Source organism: Heteronotia binoei, chromosome 17, assembly GCF_032191835.1.
Source record: "Heteronotia binoei isolate CCM8104 ecotype False Entrance Well chromosome 17, APGP_CSIRO_Hbin_v1, whole genome shotgun sequence".
NCBI lineage: Eukaryota > Metazoa > Chordata > Lepidosauria > Squamata > Gekkonidae > Heteronotia > Heteronotia binoei.
The window spans coordinates 2424131-2445694 of NC_083239.1; the positions used below are offsets into that span (position 1 = coordinate 2424131).

At 44.5% G+C, this 21564-nt stretch overlaps 1 protein-coding gene across 1 annotated transcript; it reads left to right on the top strand.

The window, feature by feature from the left end:
• The first annotated feature begins 7961 nt into the window (after positions 1-7961).
• On the top strand, positions 7962-19868 carry LOC132586452 (uncharacterized). Its single transcript, XM_060258533.1, has 4 exons — positions 7962-8281; positions 9988-10229; positions 16660-18857; positions 19798-19868. The coding sequence occupies exons 1-4, from the start codon at positions 8003-8005 to the stop codon at positions 19866-19868; spliced, it is 2790 nt and encodes a 929-aa protein (XP_060114516.1). The 5' UTR covers positions 7962-8002.
• Positions 19869-21564: the final 1696 nt, after the last annotated feature.

The window sequence follows — 21564 nt, forward strand, 5'->3', positions numbered from 1 at the left end:
CATGGGTCTTCATTGAGTGGTTCCTTCTCCCAGCCAGGCCAGGCCACACCGCGCTGGAGCAAGTGGTCGGCTGAGGGCAGCGGCGCTCTGCAGCAGGGGCAGGAACGTTCTGTCTCTGAAGGTCTTATCAAACCCTCCGGCTCCTGGCTCCAAGCTCTCCCTCTCCCCTCCTTATTAAACAGTGGGTTCAAGAAAAATCTTTTTATTCGCGCTGACCGCGTTCAGATGGAACTAAATCTCCCCATGCTAGACCCCTTTTTTTAATCCCTCTCTCCCGCTCCTTCAGTAGCTGTGCCGGAGCTGGCTTCCTCCTCAGCAGGCATGGCTGACTCTTTTTGAGGCTGGAGGGCAACTTCACAAGAAGTTTCTTTCTGTGGACAGATTTCCTGGCAAGGATCCCCTCCCCACCTTTCTCTCTGCATGTTCTCTTGGCTTGCAGTTTCCTCTCAGCTTCGGTGGAAACAAAAAAAATCCAGAAGGGCTGCATGCTTCTCACATCCTGCTGAAAGAAAAGCCTCTGCTTACACACAAGCAAGCCTCATTTTCGGCAGGGGCTCACAGGAGCAGAGCTCTGGAGCCTCTAAATTTTATTGTGCTCTTTCTTTTTTAACCCCCCCGCCCCAATACTGGGCTCTATTGTGCAACTCCACTGTGAGAATTTTGCTGAACTCTAAGATTTGGCAAAATTTCTAATATTTCCCCCCACAAAAAAAATGGGGAAATTATCAAAACATATAAAGCAGACAGATGGAAATCCTCATCATGGGACTGCTACTATAGGAGAAAGTAATTTAAAAAGTTTGATGGGAGTAGGGTTGCCAATCCCCAGGTGGGGGCAGGGGATCCCCCGGTTTGGAGGCCCTCCCCCCGCTTCAGGGTCGTCAGAAAGCGGGGGGGGGGGTAGGGTTGCCAAGTCCAATTAAAGAAAAATCTGGGGACTTTGGGGGCGGAGCCAGGAGACTTTGGGGGTGGAGCCAGGAGACCTTGGGGGTGGAGCCAGGAACAAGGATGTGACAAGCATAATTGAACTCCAAGGGAGTTCTGGCCATCACATTTAAAGGGACAGCTCACCTTTTTAAATGCCTTTCTTCCATAGGAAATAATTAAGGATAGGGGCACCATCTTTTGGGGCTCATAGAATTGGACCCTCTGGTCCAATCGTTTTGAAACTTGGGGGGTATTTTGGGGAGAGGCACTAGATGCTATACTAAAAATTTGGTGCCTCTACCTCAAAAAATAGCCCCCCCAGAGCCCTCAATACCCACGGATCAATTCCCTATTATTCCCTATGGGAATTGTTCTCCATAGGGAATAATAGAGTGCCTAGTAGACATTTCCCTCCCCCCCCACACACGCTTTCTAAAGGAAGGGGGAGGGCCTCCATACCAGGGAATTCCCCCCTCCCTGCCCCCTCCCTCTCTCACACACACAAACAAACACTTACCGCACTTGGTCTTCTTCCCTCTGCCTGCTCTGAAAACGAAAGCAAAGAAAGGGCGGGGCCGTACTCCGAAGCCCTTCCTGTTTCCTCCTTCCTGCCCAGCCTTAAAGGGGCAGAAATTTTACAAACTGCTCAGGACTCAGGAGCTCTACACCAACATGAACGCTTCAGGTATGTTCTCCCCCCCCCTCCACCCCCCCACCCCCCCGCTTCCTGATTTCTGGAGACCGGGGGATGAAGCTGGGAACCCAGAAGTCTCCCGGAAAAGCGGGGGGATTGGGAAGCCTAGGGGGGGGGAGAGGGGAGGGAAATGTCTTCTGGGAACTCTGTTATTCCCTATGGAGATTTATTCCCATAGAAAATCATGGAGAATTGATCCGCGGGTATCTGGGGGCTCTGGGGGGGGGCTGTTTTTGGGGTAGAGGCACCAAATTTTCAGTATAGCATCTAGTGCCTCTCCCCAAAATACCCCCCCCCCCAAGTATCAAAAAGATTGGACCAGGGGGTCCAATTCTATGAGCGCCAAAAGAAGGTGCCCCTATCCTTCATGATTTCCTATGGAAGGAAGGAATTGAAAAGGTGTGCCGCCCCTTTAAATGTGATGGCCAGAACTCCCTTTGGAGTTCAATTATGCTTGTCACAGCCTTGCTCCTGGCTCCACCCCAATGTCTCCTGGCTCCACCCCCAAAGTCTCCTGGCTCCACCCCCAAAGTCCCCGGATATTTCTTGAATTGGACTTGGCAACCCTAGATGGGAGTAAGGTTTTATTATGACAATTATAACTCAACATTTTAAGATAAATGCTGAGCTGATATAATTGAGTACACCTTCCGGTAATGTAAGGGGTGTGTGGCACAGGCAAATGAATTGTGCTAATGAGCTCTGGCACCTCTTTTTCTATAACATGACCCCTCATGCAAGTCAAGAGAGATTAAAGGGGAAAAGGGCTGTGTCCAAGTAAATCCAACGCGAAAGAAACATTTGTGTCCTCTCTGTTCTATTTAGCTCAAAAACACAAAGCTAACACACAGAGAGCTCTTTGCTTTCTGTCGTGATCCGAGCTTTCCAGAACCTGTTGATTGTGGGCACTTCAATGCAGAGTAGCCGAGTAAATAAATAAGAGCCAGTAAATAAACAAGAGCCCTTGTGTTTCCCTAAAGGGAGAAAAATTATTTACTAAAAGGAAAGGGGGGGGGGACTTTGGAGAAAAGAAAAATACAGACCGAGTCTCTACAGCTACATGCTTAGTACAGCATGGCTAAAAAACAGTAATGGAAATTGCTGCTTCTTCGCCTCCCACAAAGAAAGGCAGAAATTGGTAATAAAATTTAACTAACACCACCTACAATTTTCCTGGGCAAAGTAAACTCTACTCTTAATTAGTTACACGTCAGTCAGGTCATATCCTGTTTACAGACCTCATGCAACATTAACTCTATAATGACTGAAAGTGATGTCAACCTGAAAACTCCAACACAGCCTACAGGGTCTAAAAGCAGCTGGGGGGCGGGGGTGTAGGTGCATTGGCTAGGGTTGCCAAGTCCAATTCAAGAAATATCTGGGGGCTTTGGGGTTGGAGCCAGGAGACATTAGGGGCGGAGCCAAGATCAAGGCTGTGACAAGCATCATTGAACTCCAAAGGGAGTTCTGGCCATCACATTTAAAGGGACAGCACACCTTTTTAATGCCTTCCTTCCATAGGAAATAATGAAGGATAGGGGCACCTTCTTTTGGGGTTCATAGAATTGGACCCCCTGGTCCAAACTTTTTAAAACTTGGAGGGTATTTTGGGGAGAGGCACTAGATGCTATACTGAAAATTTGGTGCATCTACCCCAAAAAACAGCCCCCCCCCCCAGAGCCCCAGATACCCGCGGAGCAATTCTCCATGATTTTCTATGGGAATAAATCTCCATAGGGAATAACAGAGTTCCCAGCAGACATTTCCCTCCCTCCCCCCGCTTTCTGATGACCCTGAAGTGGGGGGAGGGCCTCCAAACCGGGGGATTCCCTGCCCCCACCTGGGGATTGGCAACCCTAGCATTGGCCCTGATCCCATGGCTGCATTTTGATGTGGATTCTAACATACAGCTCCCCAGGTCCTTAGAAAAGAGAAGTACCCTCCAGTTCTAAAGAAGCCTGCCCTGATCCTCAACCCACTTCTCGAATCACTTATGAATACAGTCTGGGACCTGTGTTTGCTCAGGGAGCCTTGCCTAGGGTGCCAGATAGGGCCAGCCCTTGGTGTGATCTTCACCTGTTCTGAATAGAGTCGCCAGACTCTGGATGGGACGTGGAGATTTCCTTGAATCACAACTGATCTCCAAAATACAGAGATCAGTTCCCGGGGGGGGGGGGGGTTGCTGTGCAGAATGGACATTATGGCATTATACCCACTGAAATCCCTCCCCTCCCCCAACTCAACCGTTCTGAGTGCACAGATTACTGTCTTGATTGTGTAATGTACTGGGTTCGGAGATGTTCAACAGCAACCATACTTTATTAACAACCACACAACAAGACAACATAGCGGGGCTGGGTCCCTGCTTATATGCATGCACCCGGAACAACCCCCTCCCAAATCCAGTCCAATCCTGAACGGTTAAAGTTCGTGCCATAGTTCATAATAGGTGAGCAGTTAAGTCCTTCCCTAGTCAGGTGACCCTGCTCACACTAGGCAAAGCTGTGTTGGAAATTCAGGGACCAAAATGCAGTATACAACACTCCCACACACACACACTTCAGCACACATAATCCATGAGATTTTTCGGTGGCCACCATTCGATGGCCATGAGAACGCCGAGGCTTGGCCGGAGGAACTGGGGCTGTAGGAATTATGCTCGGTGCCGCCAGTTTCTCACTGGGAGGCAAGGAAGGGGGGACACGCTCTGTGGATTCTGAGAGAATGGAATCCTTTCACTCCCCCCTGCAGGGGAACATGTAGATAAGTCTCTGTGAGGTTTGGAGGTCAGACATACAAACATACATACATCATTTTATTTGTATCCCGCCCTCCCCGCCGAAGCAGGCTCAGGGCGGCTAACAGCATTAAATCAATACATTAGATACAATGATTTCGAACAATAACTAATTTAACAATTTAATTAAAATTCTAAAATTAATAAAATAAAATAAGATTGACATCCTGGTGCTATTAAGACAGATGGTAAATTTTCCTTAGCAGTCTCTTCTTTAATCGGTGTAGGCCATCCTAAAAAGGATGATCTTGCAGGCCCTGCGGAACTGTTCAAAGTCCCGCAGGGCCCGCGTTTCTTCCGGGAGCTGGTTCCATAGGTGTGGAGCCACTACAGAGAAAGCCCGGGTGCGAGTACTCTGTAGTTTTACCTCTTTCGGCCCGGGGATAGTCAGCAGGTTCTTCCCTGCTGACCTCAGTGCTCTCTGGGGTTTATATGGGGAACCCCAGATGGTCTGGAGATGGTGTGTCGGCAGTCTGTGGTGACCCTAAGACTTCTCCGCCCCCGTTACCTCGGGCTCTTCTGGTTCTTCTGGCAACGTCCAGTGGTGCAACTGAGCGATGTGTTGATGGAGGATCTGACCCCCCCCTTTGCCGACACCTCGTACGAGCAGGAGCTGGTGACCCTCATCACTCTGGCTGGCAGCCATTTCGGTCTGCTGGAGAAGTTCTTTGTGTATACCGGGTCTCCCGGAAAGAACCCCCTTGTGGCTTCTCAGACCTCGGGGGAGTTGCAGAGGTCTGGTGCTTGATTGGGATGCAGTCTGTCCAGTCGGGTGATCAAACGCCTGCCCATTAACAGCTCCGCTGGACTGCGGCCTGTAATGGGGTTCAGGGTAGTCCTGTTCGCAAAAAGGAAGGTGGCCAGGCGGTGGTCCCAATCCCCATAAATGATGCGGGCGAGGGCTTGTTTTGTTGTGTGGAACATGCACTCTGCTTGGCCATTGGTTGCCCGGTGGAATGGGGCAGACTGTATGAGCCAGATGAGGTATCTGTTCAAGAATCGGTTGAGCGGGATGTCCTCCAGGTCCCCTCGGAAGTCACAGCACAGGGTGAGACATCTAAGTTCAGCAAGGTAGTCAGCTGTGGACTCAGCCAGCCGCTGCTGCCACTTGTAGAAGGAGTGCCGGCATGCAAGGAGGATCGCCTGTGGCGATAAGTGGTCAGTCACTGCCTTGATCAGACCCTCGTAGGTGGCGGCAGCGAGTGTGGTTGGTGTGATGAGGTGCTTCATCAGCTGCAGAGTCTCAACTCTGCATGAGCTCAGCAGGAGCACCTTCTGGTCATCTGCTTCCTCCATCTTGTGCAGCAGGACGCAATACTTGAGCCAGTCCACTGATGACTCCCACAGGTCCGGCCTGGAAGGGTTGAACTCTGGTAGTTGGTGTGCTGGAGCTACAGCCACGATCCCAGCCACGGTGCTGGCTCAGAGCATGGCTAGAGCACTGGAGCTGATGCTTGGAGCGTGCGTGCAGCTGAGCAGTCGGCTATCTCAACAGGATCACATCCTCGTCACTAGTGTAACGTACTGGGTTTGGAGATGTTCAACAGCAATCATACTTTATTAACAACCACACAACAAGACAACATGGCGGGGCCAGGTCCCCGCTTATATGCATGCACCCGGAACAACCCCCTCCCGAGTCCAGTCCAATCCCGAACGGTTAAAGTTTGTGCCACAGTTCTTAATAGGTGGTCAGTTGTCCTTCCCTAGTCAGGGGACCCGCGCTATCCTATGGTTCCCCTGCTCGCGCTAGGCAACACTGTGTTGGAGATTCAGGGACTAAAATGGAGTACACAACAGATTGGATATAGTTTAATACTGGTGCTGTATATGTGATCGTATATATATAAAGCATGGTGTTCTTGCCTGGCTCATTGGAGCCTGCAGAACTGAGCTTGGGGACTCAGGAACAACGGGTAGTAGCATCCAAATCCCTGCTGTCCTGCTCCAATCACAGGCCCCCTGCTGGTTTGAATGGTCCAATAGCATGCTAGCGTGGGAACTTGGGAGTGTATATATAGTTGACCCTGTTGGCCCAGTCTTCAGTTTTAGAGCACAGCCCTATACTATGCTGCGATAATAAAAAGAGCTATGATCACTACCACCTTGCCTCTTCATTGCATTGAGCCCACTATATCAGGGGCGGCCAACGGTAGCTCTCCAGATTTTTTTTTGCCTACAACTCCCATCAGCACCAGCCATTGGCCATGCTGGCTGGGGCTGATGGCAGTTGTAGGCAAAAAACATCTGGAGAGCTGCCGTTGGCCACCCCTGCGCTATATTATAACTGGCATCTCTTTTGGAACATGTCTGCCTGCCCACCTCACCTGTCTGTTGTTTGCAGCATTGAGTATAAATCTTTAGGGTTTGTAGAATCTTTTGGGCTCAAGTGCCGTGTTCCACTGGAGAAAGTTTTTCTTCCAGATGTTTTGTTCTCGGCTACGGAGAACATCCTCAGTGGCGTTGCAGTCAGTGCGCCTGCTCCGGCTGCAACGCCACTGAGGATGTTCTCCGTAGCCAAGAACGAAACGTCTGGAAGAAAAACTTTCTCCAGTCGAACACGGCACTTGAGCCCGAAAGATTCTACAAACCCTAATGATGTTACCAGCCGTGAAAACCTGAAATCTTTGATAAATGAATCTGCCTAATGACTGAACACTTTATATATCTGCTGAAGTGAGCTCTGCCGCACGAAAGCTTATGCTTGAATAAACATTTGTTAACCTTCAAGGTACCATTGGATTTTATTTTTATATTTTAATGTATTTTATCCTTAAAGTAGATTTACCTTTACAGAGTGCCATTCCAAAATTACTTCAGTAAGGACTATCTGGGATACCCTAAAGAACCAACAATGTTTTTGCTTCTAGATCTGCATCTTTTGGGTCTCATGAGAAGGATGAAATAGTACATACACACCCTTCTTGCCCAGGGAAGTACTTCCTACCCACCACCACCACCCCCTCTGGAGAACACAGGCTTCCCTATGGGGGTGATGTGAAGGCAGCTAGATGCACATAGGTTCAAGAAATCACCCACTCCCTCCATCGCTCCCTTAGCCATAATTTAGGTGGCTGATCTGGTGAAATGTTTTCATTGTTCAGCTGTGTTTACGTGTCTGATCTAGTATCCCTGAGTTGTACAAAAATCCCCAATCTTGAGTAAGTGAGATCAGTTTATTTGGCTCTTATTTTACGAGGCTGTTAGTTGAAGGCCCCCCTCAAGGAGCCCTAGTGTTGTATTTCATCATTCAGAGACCCAAGTGGCCTTCTTTATCTGGACAAGGGAGAAGAATTGACTGGGCTGCGATAATCGTTAAAGGAAACTGTAGGATTGTAGGATGAATTTCAAGGAAAGAAGCCTTACCTTAGTGGAAGAGTGAGTGCCTGGCTTATTTTTAAAGTAGTTGCCATTTGTCAATCATTTGCTGAGTTTGTTTAAAATTAAATGTGGTTTCTCGGTAGTATCTTGAGAGTCTTTTATGGCTTTTCAAGCTTCCTCTTGAGCTGCCTTTAGGTATCTTTCGTTTTTCTCCAGTTCTGACTACACTGTCGTATCCATCATCCTTGTTTTACAGACGAAGAATGGAGGCCTCCTTCACCCTCACAGTGCCCAGTGACTGCTGCTTTGCATTTGGTGCCACTTTGCCACCGGCGAGGCAAATGCTGCCAGCTCTGTCCTTGTTCTTCATCATGGCATCTCTTGCCATTCTCAGACCTGCTGCTGTTGTCAAGCAGTCACATGACACGTGTGAAGAAATACAGGCCTTTCAAGGTGTTCAAGACACAAGAGCATTTCCGGGGAAATTATTTTTTTACCCCATATCATCGTTTGCTTTCCATGGAACAATAACTCACTACAAGGTAGTGCTTGTTTGCAGTAGGCCAGAAAGAATGCCCTTGGCCACACTTGATGACTTAAGCTTTTTGTTCTGTTGCAGTTAGGATTCCCAGGTCAAGGTTGGGAAATACCTGGAGATTTTAGGGGTGGGGCCTGAAGAGGGCAGGGTTTAGGGAGGGGAGGGACTTCAATGGGTTCTTGTATTTGGCACATTTTGTACCTTTAAGCCTGTATTTATATATTCTGACATTTGTTCTGAAATTAGGTATAGCTACTTTATACAGAACTATAGCTATGTGGTTTTTATTTGTGATTTTAATATTTCCTATGCATAATTAACATATATTCTGTATTTTGAACATATGAACATATGAAGCTGCCTTATACTGAATCAGACCCTGGGTCCATCAAAGTCAGTATTGTCTCCTCAGACTGGCAGCAGCTCTCCAGGGTCTCAAGCTGAGGTTTTTCACACCTATTTGCCTGGACCCTTTTTTAGTTGGAGATGCCGGGATTGAACCTGGGACCTTCTGCTTCCCAAGCAGATGCTCTACCATCCCTCCCCAAACATATGAACATATGAAGCTGCCTTATACTGAATCAGACCTTTGGTCCATCAAAGTCAGTATTGTCTTCTCAGACTGGCAGTGGCTCTCCAGGGTCTCAAGCTGAGGTTTTTCACACCTATTTGCCTGGACCCTTTTTTTGGAGATGCCAGGGATCGAACCTGGGACCTTCTGCTTCCCAAGCAGATGCTCTACCACTGAGCCACCGTCCTTCCATCTCCATCACCTACTGCCTGGACCCTTTTGAGTTGAAGATGCCGGGGATTGAACCTGGGACCTTCTGCTTCCCAAGCAGATGCTCTACCACTGAGCCACCATCCCTTTTATATTAGCACTGCATGTTCAACCATATTTGAGAACTGATCTGTCACCTGGAGATCAGTTGTAATCCCAGGAGATCACCAGCCACCACCTGGACACTGGCAACCCTAGCTGTAGTCCAGTTGCTGGAAACCAGAAGGGCAGTCCTTGATGGAGGAAAGGGGGAGGCATCCCCACAGCCAGTTCTTTGCCTAAGCCCCCCACCCTCAAGCAATAGCACAAGGAGGAGGGTGCCAGGGCCCTGCAGCAGCTCAGCTTACTCTCAGCCACCAGTGGGATGGGAAGTGACTGGCCTCAGCCAAGCCTGGAGGTGGGCATTGGGAAGCGGGGATGGAGCTCAGGAGAAATATGATGTCTGGAGCTGCAGGGGAACTGATCTTGGTAGTCTGAAGATCAGTTATAAGTCTGAGAGACCTCCAGGCCTCACCTGGAGGTTGGCAGCCCAACCTGTACCCTCACCAAGTTCCTGCATTTGCCAGACAACAGCATAGGAGAAGCAGGAGACAAAATTTTAATTTCCTCTTAAAACAGTTAAGGTTTCTCTCCCTCCTCTTGTTTTTAGACATGAAATATTATTGGTTTTAAATATCAATTTCCTTGTTAAGGTTTATGAGGAGAATTCATTCTCTTCGTTCAAGACCCTGTAAAGTGATCATACAATATTCTCCTCTGTTGTTGTTTTTAACAAATTCCTATATTCTAAGTTGTGTGGTGGCAAGGAGGCACATTAAAACACTTCCACATAGAATTGCTTCATTGTCTCGTTTTTGAACAAGCAGTATTATTGTGTCTATTACGGTACATGCCAATGGCTTGTCTTTTCTCCATCTGCTTATAAACAGGTCTCTCTGGCTAATGGATCAGTTTTGCCAAAATGGCTAGAATATAACCCTACCACCAGAACCCTTCAAGGGCTGCCAATGCTGGAAGAGAGTGGAGAATACTATCTCACTGTAGCAGCACATGGAGAGGCTTGTGACTTAAATACACCAGTGGCCACCGTCAGCTTCACACTTCATGTTCACAACCACATAACTGTCTGTGAAAAGCAAACAAGCACAAACCAAAAGCCCACGAATGACAAGTAAGCTGAAGGTCTTTTTTTTTTTTTTAAAAGCATGTAACTAAATTCACATGACTCAGTTTCCTCTGATGTTTGCTGCATGCTCTGCATTAACAACAAAGAAAAAAAATAAGGGACATTTTGGACTCAGTGGTCAGAGAATAGAAAGAACACTCTGGGGATAGGACAGAAATTAAAGTATCCTCTTTTGCTGCAGGATAGGAACAACCTAAGGAATTCTATTACCTCATTTATACCCCGCTGTTCTTCCCAAACTGGGACTTGGGGAAGCATCTGCAGGCTGAAGATATGCTCCCTTGCTAAGCCTAGAGGTTGTTATGCAGATAGGCTATAATCCTAGTAATCTATATGCATGTGTATGTAGGAGGGAATGAAGAGCCAGTGTGATGTAGTGGTTAGTGTGTCATGCTAGAATCTGGGAGACAGGGTTTGAGTTCACGCTCTGCCATGGTGGCTTGCTGCCAGTCATACGCTCTCAGACTGACCTACCTCATAGGGCTGTTGTGAGGCTAAAACGGAAGAGAGGAGAATGGTGTAAGCCACTTTGAGTCCTCATTGAGGATAAAGATGGTGTCTGAATGAAACAAATAAAGAACTGAATGTGCAGCCAGAGGTGTATTTAAAATCTATGTAGAGGCCATTTGCACAGCTAAACAGGAAAACACTGCCAGTTTGTCCTGAGGAGTGGCTGTAGTAGAAACACCAAAGGCAACTCTAGTTGTACATATAATTGCTCTATCTGTACATAGATCTTTCTTCAATTGTGGCCATAATCCTTTGAGCCCCAGGCATGGTTTCCTGTTTTCATACATGCAAGGACATTTGCCACTATAGAACTAGGATGTGTATTATTTTTAATTTAGAAGTTTCTCTTCAAGTATAAGAAAATTGGAAGATCCAGCCCACATAGAGCTTGGACTCTGAGTCCAATGTGCATGCATTATAAATTGCCAAAAGTCTGAAATGTGAATCTGATAGTCAGTCAGCCTTTCACCCATACAAAATTCCAGTTCCATTGCAATTCAAGCTACCTGATTTGCACAAATCAGAAACCTGCCACTTGAGCATTTAAAAGTGCCAGTTTCTCACATGCGCATGAGGATAGTAGGGCTAAAAAGTACAGTAAGTGGTATGGATGAATTCAGCCAGTGGGAGTACTTCTGGATCAGGTGATTCAAAAAACATGACGTGGTTTGTAAAATGTAATATGCATTTAAAATCATATAAGTAACTTGGAGAATGGAAGGAAAAAAATTAGTCATAATATCAAGATGGTCGCAGAGAAGGGTCCGTGGGATCCTACATTTTTTCTATGAGAAAGAAAACTGTGTGCTCCCACACAGATGCTCTCCACGCTTTGGTGATAATATAACTGTGAGAATGAGATCATTTGGGCAGGATCGACTGCTTTAGAAGTAGGAGCGGGCCATCAGACTGATACAAACATGGGAAGTGACCCTATTGTCAGATTCTCCCATCCCATGTGAGCTTACAGCTATATATACAGTGAAAGCGCAGCAAGAGAGCCGTATGGCAACAGACGTGCAGGGGAATTAGAGCTGTATTTGTGAACATATGAAGCTGCCTTATACTGAATCAGACCTTTGGTCCATCAAAGTCGGTATTGTCTTCTCAGACTGGCAGCGGCTCTCCAGGGTCTCAAGCTGAGGCTTTTCACACCTATTTGCCTGGACCCTTTTTGGTTGGAGATGCCGGGGATTGAACCTGGGACTTTCTGCTTCCCAAGCAGATGCTCTGCCACTGAGCCACCGTCCCTCCCCTGCTCTCCAGGGTCTCAAGCTGAGGTTTTTCACACCTATTTGCCTGGACCCTTTTTTGGAGTTGCCGGGGATTGAACCTGGGACCTTCTGCTTCCCAAGCAGATGCTCTGCCACTGAGCCACCGTCCCTCCCCTGCTCTCCAGGGTCTCAAGCTGAGGTTTTTCACACCTATTTGCCTGGACCCTTTTTTGGAGATGCCAGGGATTGAATCTGGGACCTTCTGCTTCCCAAGCAGAGGCTCTGCCACTGAGCCACCGTCCCTCCCCGTATGTATGGAGTGTTTGCCTCCCCTGTAATCAACATCACTCATGCAGAAATCATTAATGTGCATTTTGACTGTACAGAGGGAATATTGAACATTTTTTTTAAAAGAAAACAGAGTAGAAACAAAAATGGCCAAGAAAGCAGAAAGGTGACCAGTCTGGTTCTAGATGGAGAATTTATGGGCTAAAGTGCAATGCCTAACACGTTTTGACAAAATGTCTTCTCCAAAGGCAATTGTTACCTATTGTCCTGTTTCTGAACAGCTCTTCACTTTCTGGAACCGCAGTCAGTGAAAGTCCTAATTTCATTTAAAGGTATCTGACTACAACTAAAATTTATTAATGTTACAGCCCACAGCCAATATGAATACATTAAAAGAAGCACAATCTGTATGTAATATAGATAATTACATAAAATATTATACTAATTTAAAAAGAACTAATGTCAAGCCAACGACAAAAGGATACAGAAGTCCTTTGTACCTTAGGATCACTCTTTTAGATCATCTTTGTATATTCTAGAAGATGAAAGTAAAAATTTAGAACATGCAAGAGTGACTTGTGGTCTGTTCTGCTAGGAGTATATTCCTAGTTTCAGATTCCAAGAGGCCCTTAAATTTCACTGATATGAATTGTAGGTATCTGGCATATGTTTTGTTATAAAGGCTACACCTAGAGTATGTTTAATCATTTCCACCTTACCCACATCACAGTGAAGAGCCAAAATAGATGCGATGCAGATTTATTGATTTATTTAAAACATATATGTGCTACCTTTTCACCCAGTTATGATCTCCAGAATCTATTATTTGACAACTTAACTTTTTCTTGATTTGAAAGGGGACTTGTGAGACTGCTAATCTGATTGAGGCAAGTGATAAAGGAAAGGAAGTACCTTTTCACCTCATGGTGTTTCCCCAGTCTATTCCTCCCCCAGGTTGCTATTAGGTCCAATAAGGGGGGGGGGAGATACAGGTTCCTGTATTGTCCCATCAGCTTTTGGAAATAAAACAAGAGCTTTTTAGATCTGGAAAATAGCACAGGAAGAATGGGTTAAACATACCCTCTCTTATTATCACTTTCTCCATCAAATTAGTAGTCACACATTTAAAAAAAAAAAAAAAAAAAGATGTTAGGAGATCTGATCCTGGATTGTATGCACCAATGTTTGTTGACCCCAACAGGCATTTGAAGTTAGTGTCTGAGGTTTAGTTTTGAGCAAACATTGATAAGTTTGGACTGTAACTAAAGTTTTAATAAAGTCAATCAATCAAGCAATCAACCTTTAATGGCATGTAAAAACAGGTTAAAAGAACAATGGGTTGAAAAACAGAAAATAGGTTAAAATACTGGACATCAGGATTAAAATACATTTACATAAGATCACAGTTAAATGGGACAACAAGACTGTTCCTTGTCTTGACGAATCATTTTGGCCCAGTACAGAAATAAGGCAGTGTTTACAGTTATGTCAGGAATAACATCCTTCAAAAGAAACTGGACCTTATCTGAATCAGCCAGACCCATCTTATTTAAAAGAAAAGGATCCAAAAATCGACCACGAATACTTAGATAAAAAGGACAATACAGGAGAATATGTGAAATGGTTTCAATAGATCCAGACTTACATGGACATAGTCTGGCCGGGTAGGGTATATTATGATATCTGCCATATAGAACTGCTGATGGCATAACATCAAATCTTGCCAATGAAAAGGCCCTACGCTGTTGAGGACTTTGCAAAGAATAAAGATAGGAAGCCATATGGCCAACATCAAACGAAAACCCTAGACTCACGGGAGAACAAGTTTTATTAGCAGCGCTGTGGAGATTTTGTAATTCAATATCCAGAATTCTGGTTTTAATCATACGAAATGCCTCCATTTGTGAGAGCATGGATAATGACTCTAAAGATAAACCAACAGTGCTAATCTTTTTCTCGATGGAGTCTAGCCAATTAGAGTAACTAGATTCTGAGAGCATTTGAAAGATAAGACTGGAAGGATCGAAGTTATAGTGTATTCGCAACCAATATTTAACAGTTAAGAGCCATGCCCTAGTTTCTAGTGGGACCTACCCCGATTCTAGGCAAAGGGCTGCATAAGGCACGCAACATGGCATTCCCAAAATTTTACGAAGAAATTTGGCTTGGATGCGTTCCAAGGAATAATCAAACGCACCAATCTATAATGGCATACCATATAGTAGTTGCGCACATGTTTTGGCCTTAAAAACTTTCAGAGCAGCCGGCACAAATTGATTTCCCTTATTATAGAAAAAACGACAGAGAGCCTGGGCACTGGCCTTAGCCATATTAGTTGCAGACCTTCGCTGAACAGTCCAAGAAGCATTGTATTGGAAATGAATACCTAGATACTTAAAGTGTCTAACCTGCTCTATTCTATTTCCATTAAAGTCCCAATTGAATAATTTCCAAGTTCTTGAGAAAACAAGAATTTTGGTTTTTTCAAAGTTAAGTTGGAGCTTATTAGATTCAAAATACTCAAGACAGTGGCTAAAAAGACGCTTCAAACCCACTCGTGTGCAGGACATTAGTAAAGCGTCATCTGCATACAGTAACAGTGGCACGTGAGTGGAACCAAGTTTAGGGCTGTGACCATCGGTGCCAGACAATGTCAGTGCTAGATCATTAAGGAAAAGGTTAAATAAGGAGGGGGCTAGAATACAGCCCTGCTTAACACCCTTATTAGATGGAATTTTTGCTGTTAACTTTCCGGCTAGAGAGCATTTAACCTGGCAAGTAGTTGAGGTATGCAATTTTCTGATAAGAAAAAGTAGTCGCTTGTCAATATTCATTTTATTCAATTTGTCCCAAAGTAAGTCTCTATCTATGGAATCAAACACTCCTTTAAGATCGAGGAAGGCAGTATATAACTTAAGCTTGGCCTTCCTAGTATATTTATTTACTAGATGGGACAAGATGATGCAGTGATCCAGTGTGGATTTCCCATGGCGAAAACCCGCTTGTTCTGGCCCTAGGATTTGTTGTTGTGACATCCATGCAGTAAGTTTGGCTAACAAGTGCTTGGCGTACAACTTGCCAATTATAGAGAGGAGGCTAATAGGTCTCAAATTTGAGGGGGATGAACAGTCACCCTTCTTGTAGATTGGCACTATTACTGCATTTGTCCAGGCCTCGGGCATTAAACCAGTTTTATCGACCATTGTAAAAAGGGCAGCAAGTAAGGGAGCCCACCAATCCGGGTCTGATTTTAGGATTTCAGGGGTTATCACATCTGGACCAGGGGCTTTCCCAGCCTTTAGCTGGACAATTAATTCCCTTATCTCATCAGAAACTACAGGGGGCCAATCAGGTAAGTCACTCAAACAAAAATCAGATGGTTCTAAAACACTTCTACCTTCCTCATAGAACACTGTTAGGAAATGTTGAAACCAGACATGAGGGGGAATAAGGGACGTGAGGGGAGCTTCCCTATGGAATGCACCAGAAACTATGGTCCAAAATTGTTTTGAATTATTCAAAGTTGCCGCTTGTATCAGTTGCTCCCACTGGCCATTAATATAATCATTTCTCTTTTTTTTTATGAGTTGCAGAAGCTTAAGATTGAAAAAGCTAGTAGGAAGGGCAACAGCCTTGGATTCTCTATAATGGCTGTAGGTGGCACGTAATAGTTTTTTCAGGTTCCTACAATCCCTATCAAACCAGGGCTTTGAGATGCTTTTCCCTAATTTATTCTGTGAATTCCTCCAAGGTTCTGAATTTTGGTTCAATGAATCAATCATATGTGATATTAATGAACTGTAGGATTTAAGAGTTTGTAGTGGATCATCAGCACAAAGTATTAGGGACCTGTACTCTAGAGATGGACTAGAGTTAAACAGTAGTTGGATTTTTTCATTTAATGCGGGACCCCTATGAATTCTTAGTAAAAAGGCTGACTCTTCACTTTGGACTGGCACAGAAGACAAAAGGTTTAAAGGGGAGTCGACTTTAATAGTCAAGATTAAAGGAAAATGGTCACTGCTAATATAATCCCCTACAGAGAAGTCTGCCACAACGTCTCGAAAGGAGGAAGGCACTAAAACATAATCGATTACACTGCATCCTCTAACTGATGCAAATGTAAACTCTCCTGAATTGCAGAATTCTTTTAGACCATTTAGCCAGATTCTGTTAAATTGAATACAAAATTTGGCAAGGCAAATTCCTGCAGAATTCAAATAATTATCCTTGGAGTATCTCAAGGAAGAAAAAAGAGGAGGGAGTGAGTCATTTGGACCCCAAGAGGCATTTGAAGTTAGTGTCTGAGGTTTAGTTTTGAGCAAACATTGATAAGTTTGGACTGTAACTAAAGTTTTAATAAAGTCAGTATATATTAATAGCATATGTTCTGGGGATTTCAGTATCTGTTCTGAAGAACTGTGTGCAAGGGACACTTCTGTCACCTTTGCTGAGATCATAATCTACCACACAGCTGGTTCTCTAACCATTCAAGAACGAATCTCTCTCATCTATGCTATGGCAGAGTATCTCCACCTGGACCCATCCTTCTTGACACTTATTCCATTCAAGGAATCGTTTAACAAATACTTGTGGAATCTAACTGTCCTAAGAGAAGATACTAAATACATCAGCACTGTGGAAAACCACTATGTAGGACTATGTTGGCCAGTTGGGTTTGGAGTGTTTGCTATGTTGTATGAATTAGAACAAGTTCTACGACACAATGTCCAGTCAAACCATCTCTCAAAGTTGCTGGGCTATGAAATTGCTGGCTGGAGAATACTTCAGAAAGTCAGCAATGAGAAAAAGCAAGTCAGAAAACAACACAGGAGGCAATTAATGGTCACCCCAAGGCCTACAGTGAGACCAACTAAAATAGCAGTGAAACCAACAAAAATAGAGGCCTTCACTTTTTGGTCAATTGGTCTGCTCCATACAAAGTTTGCTGCAAGACCTAATGGAAGTTCATCATCTTTGTACCATGAGACAGTTGTTCCCAGCTTCACTGATATCTCTTTCCATTCTGTTACAAGCCAGAGGGATTTAGGAACCTTACATGTTCTCAGTGTTCATACTAGACCACCAGCATTTACTATTCTCCAGTCTCTCTCTTCTGCTGTTCCTGAACTTTCGCCTTCCATGATGACATTATTACCGACAGAATTTGGGAGACAGGATGATCTGCCTTTCAGAACACAACCATTATCAGAACTCCCACAGTTTCAACAGCAAGGTATGCACTCCACACCTCAGAAATCTGAGCCAAAACCTCATTTCACTCAGTATTATTTAAGTTCTTCTGTGCCAGCCAGCAAAACCCAGGCCTCAAGATCTGTTCAGTCCACAATAAGTGTTTCTGTTTCACAAGAAGATGCACTTTATGGAAATATGCCTGTAGCGCATTTTCCAAAAGAATTTGTAACAAATTTAGCTCCTAGCAGCCCAAATGCTTGTCTAACAACAGCTGGATTAGCATCTGATGACACTTTTTTAATAGCCAATCTTCCTGTACTTTCCACCAGGTGCACACTGGCAAAGCTAAGGTTTCCAGTTTCCAATGTGGCCACATCTTTGTTCTTCTCAGGTTGCAGCCATCAAAACCAAGACCTATTTAGCGACAGCAGTTATGTCTCAGAATCATTTATGTCAAGTCCACAGGTGAAAGAACATCTCTTTACCGAAGAAAACTCTCCCCAACTTCCTTCAGTCCTGACTGAAATGTCCAAGTGGGCCATGGACTTAAATTTGATGGATGTTACATCAACACCTGATTTAGCCACTACAGGCAGTGCTTCTGTCCATGAACTTTGGCTAGCTCCTGAAACAAGTCCAGTACCACAATTATATTACAGTGACGAAACTCCTGCCTTGACAACATATAGCATACAAGAATCCATCATTTCCCTGTTTACCTCTCCGGTAGAATTTGGATTACAATCCAGAACAAGTAGCATCCCCACAGAACTTCCTTCCCTGCCTTTATCAACAACAAAAGAAATGAAAAGTTCATTTACGTTTCATGATATATTACCAGTGGAAGAATTATGGTCCATTAGCAGATGCGGGAGCCAAAAAGTATTTAAGACTGATGAACATGCATCAGAATCTTTTGTGACTGTTCCACAGACAAACGAACTTTTTTTAAATTACAAAGCCTCAAGTCTTACCAAAATGCATGTGGAGACTCCCCTTTGGAAAGAGCCATGCAATTTAATTTATATTACAACATCTGGTGGTGGTGTTTTAAGCAGCCAGTTTCTAAGTGTAAACAGCCTATGTCAAGGGGCAAGTCAGACATATTTGTGTTATCCTTATGATACTCCACTGCTTTCCTTGCCTATAGAATCTGTTGGTTCTCCCACATTACAGTTCTCTACAAATTATTTCAGTTCATATGCCAGTGGTGTTGTTAGAATCCCTGTGGCATGTCCTGGTGTTTTACAACTGGAGACAAGTGATTTAATTTTGGCTAGCTCACTGGGAACCAACGCAGCCTTCCCCATCACCAGGCAACTTACATCCTGGCTGCTGGAAGATTCAATTGTCACATCTTTGCAGGCTGAACTTCATGCCACTTCTGTGTTTCCAGGGGTACAAGGTAAGCTCTGTTTTGTTTTCTTAATATTTACTAGCATGTCCATCTGAACCCCTCACCTCAGATTTCATTCTATGGGGAAACTGTATCCTTGTCAGTCCCTAACATGCTTTCAACAACAATTGGAGAGCCAGTTTGGTGAAGTGGTTAAGTGTGCGGACTCTTATCTGGGAGAACCGGGTTTGATTCCCCACTCCTCCACTTGCACCTGCTGGAATGGCCTTGGGTCAGCCATAGCTCTGGCAGAGGTTGCCCTTAAAAGGGCAGCTGCTGTGAGAGCCCTCTCAGCCCCACCCACCTCACAGGGTGTCTGTTGTGGGGGAGGAAGGAAAGGAGATTGTGAGCCGCTCTGAGACTCTTCGAAGTGGAGGGCGGGATATAAATCTAAATCTTCATCTACCTCACAGGGTGTCTGTTGGGGGGGAGGAAGGGAAAGGAGATTGTGAGCCGCTCTGAGACTCTTCGGAGTGGAGGGCGGGATATAAATCTAATATCTTCATCTACCTCACAGGGTGTCTGTTGGGGGGGAGGAAGGGAAAGGAGATTGTGAGTCGCTCTGAGACTCCTCGGAGTGGAGGGCGGGATATAAATCTAATATCTTCATCTACCCCTCAGGGTGTCTGTTGTGGGGGAGGAAGGGAAAGGAGATTGTGAGCCGCTCTGAGATTCAGAGTGGAGGGCGGGATATAAATCCAATAACTTCATCTTCATATTAGGAAAAACGGTTAACTAAAAACTCTTCACAGAACATGCTTTCTAATACCCTTTACTTCTTTGGGAAAGCTATGGTCAATAATCTCATTATATCAACAGGTTTGTTAGATCTAGTCAAGCTCAGGATCCAGTTTTCTCCAAAAAAGCAGCCAGGTGCTTTCCCAAGACCCACTGATTAAGCTGCCATGACCCATTCTTTGTCTTCAGTAAATTGCTTCTGAAAATGCAGGTTCCATTAAGCTATCACTGGTAATAGCCATCAACAGACTTACTATCAACTTATTTAATAAAGAGTATTAACTTTAAACCTGTCTCAGCCAGTGGCCTTCACCACATATTTTAAGAAGTAGAACCAGAATGGTGTATCAGTAAGGGTGCACAGTTCAGATCTAGAAGACCCTAGTTCAAATCTCTACTGTGCCATGAAGCTTGCTGGGTGTCCTTGGGCTAGTCAATCCGTATGTGTATCTTTGTCTAACCCACCTTACAAGACTGTTATGATGATAAAATAGAAAAGGAAAGAATAATGTACACTGTCCTGAGATCCTTGTTGAGGGGGTAAGATAATGCCTAAATGAATGAGGAATTCCATGTTAATTTAATGCTATTATAGAAATATTATTTAGTTGCTTGTGAAAGCTGAATGGATACTCTTAATTTCAGGATACAAAGTTTGCCCAGATAAGAATCCTTTGAGGATTTTTTGCCCATAAAGGATTAAGAAAGCAAAAATGTGTCATTAATCTCGTTTAGAATGATTTTACATGCTCAATCTAATCTGTGAGTTTGCTCATCTTCACATGGCATTTATGCCAGTGCTTTCCCATGTGCAATCTTATTAAAAGAAAACAATTAATAGATCCACAGATATTTATTTCTCCCTCAGGATACCCTGCCTTGAAGGGATTAAGATCTATATGGGTTTAAATCTACCTCCTAAAACATGTGGCCCAGAGGCCAAATCAGGCCCTTAGAGGGCTCCTATCAGGCCCCTGAGCCCTCTCTCTTGCTTCCTTTTGCATAACTGCTGTTTGCAAGGCTTGCTCGGTTGCACAGGAGCTACAGAGCAAAGCCTCTATTTTCTCCATTGGCTCAGGTTTTTCCTTTGGGGAGGAAGGGGAGAGTTTGCTTTGCCAGACTCTCTCAATTGCACGGCAGAGTTACTGAGCCAAGCCCCTCTTCCATCTGTTGGTTGAGGCTCCTCCCCCTTTTGGTCCCCTGGGGAAGGAAGGAAAGAGCCAGAGCTTCCTTTGCCCAGTTCCCTGGATCCCACGGGAGAAATACAAAGAAAGCACCTTTAAGACCAACAAGGGCCAATATTTTAAGCATATTTTATTTTAAGGGTTTTTAAAAAATAAATAAAAAGTCTTTGTCTTTGTCTGTGTCCTTTATAAAGTTTATATCTCTGCTACCTAATCTTAAATAGGAACACACACGGCCCAGCCCAATATGGCCCAGCCCGACAAGGTCTCATTTATATCAGATCGGGCCCTCAAAATAAATGAGTTTGACACCTCTGTCCTAAGGGTTTACATTCAGGTAAGAGGTTCCCATTGAGACAAAAGAAGAGTTCAAGGAAAGGGACCAAAAAAAGGCTTTTGGTAAGGTTCCACATAATATTATTATTGACAAATGAAAAATGTGGTTTGGATCCTGTTACTGTTACTGGTAACTATAACTAGTTGAGAGATTGCACTCTAAGGGTGCTTGTTAATGGTTCTTCATCCTCTTGGAGAGGAATACCAAGTGGAGTGCCTCAAGGATCTGTCCTGGGACCTGTTTTGTTCACATTTTTATAAATGATTTGGATGAAAGAATAGAGGAAACACTTATTAAATTTAAGAACATAAGAGAAGCCATGTTGGATCAGGCCAATGGCCCATCCAGTCCAACTCTCTGTGTCACTTAAGAACATAAGCGAAGCCCTGTTGGATCAGGCCAATGGCTCCTCCAGTCCAACACTCTGTGTCACATAAGAACATAAGAGAAGCCCTGT

Coding starts and splice junctions, on each gene's coding strand:
- LOC132586452 (XM_060258533.1), top strand. CDS start 8,003: ATGGAGGCCTCCTTCACCCTCACAGTGCCCAGTGACTGCTGCTTTGCA. Junction 10,230..16,659: donor CAAAAGCCCACGAATGACAA/GTAAGCTGAAGG, acceptor TGGGGATTTCAG/TATCTGTTCTGAAGAACTGT. Junction 18,858..19,797: donor TGTGTTTCCAGGGGTACAAG/GTAAGCTCTGTT, acceptor CTGAAAATGCAG/GTTCCATTAAGCTATCACTG.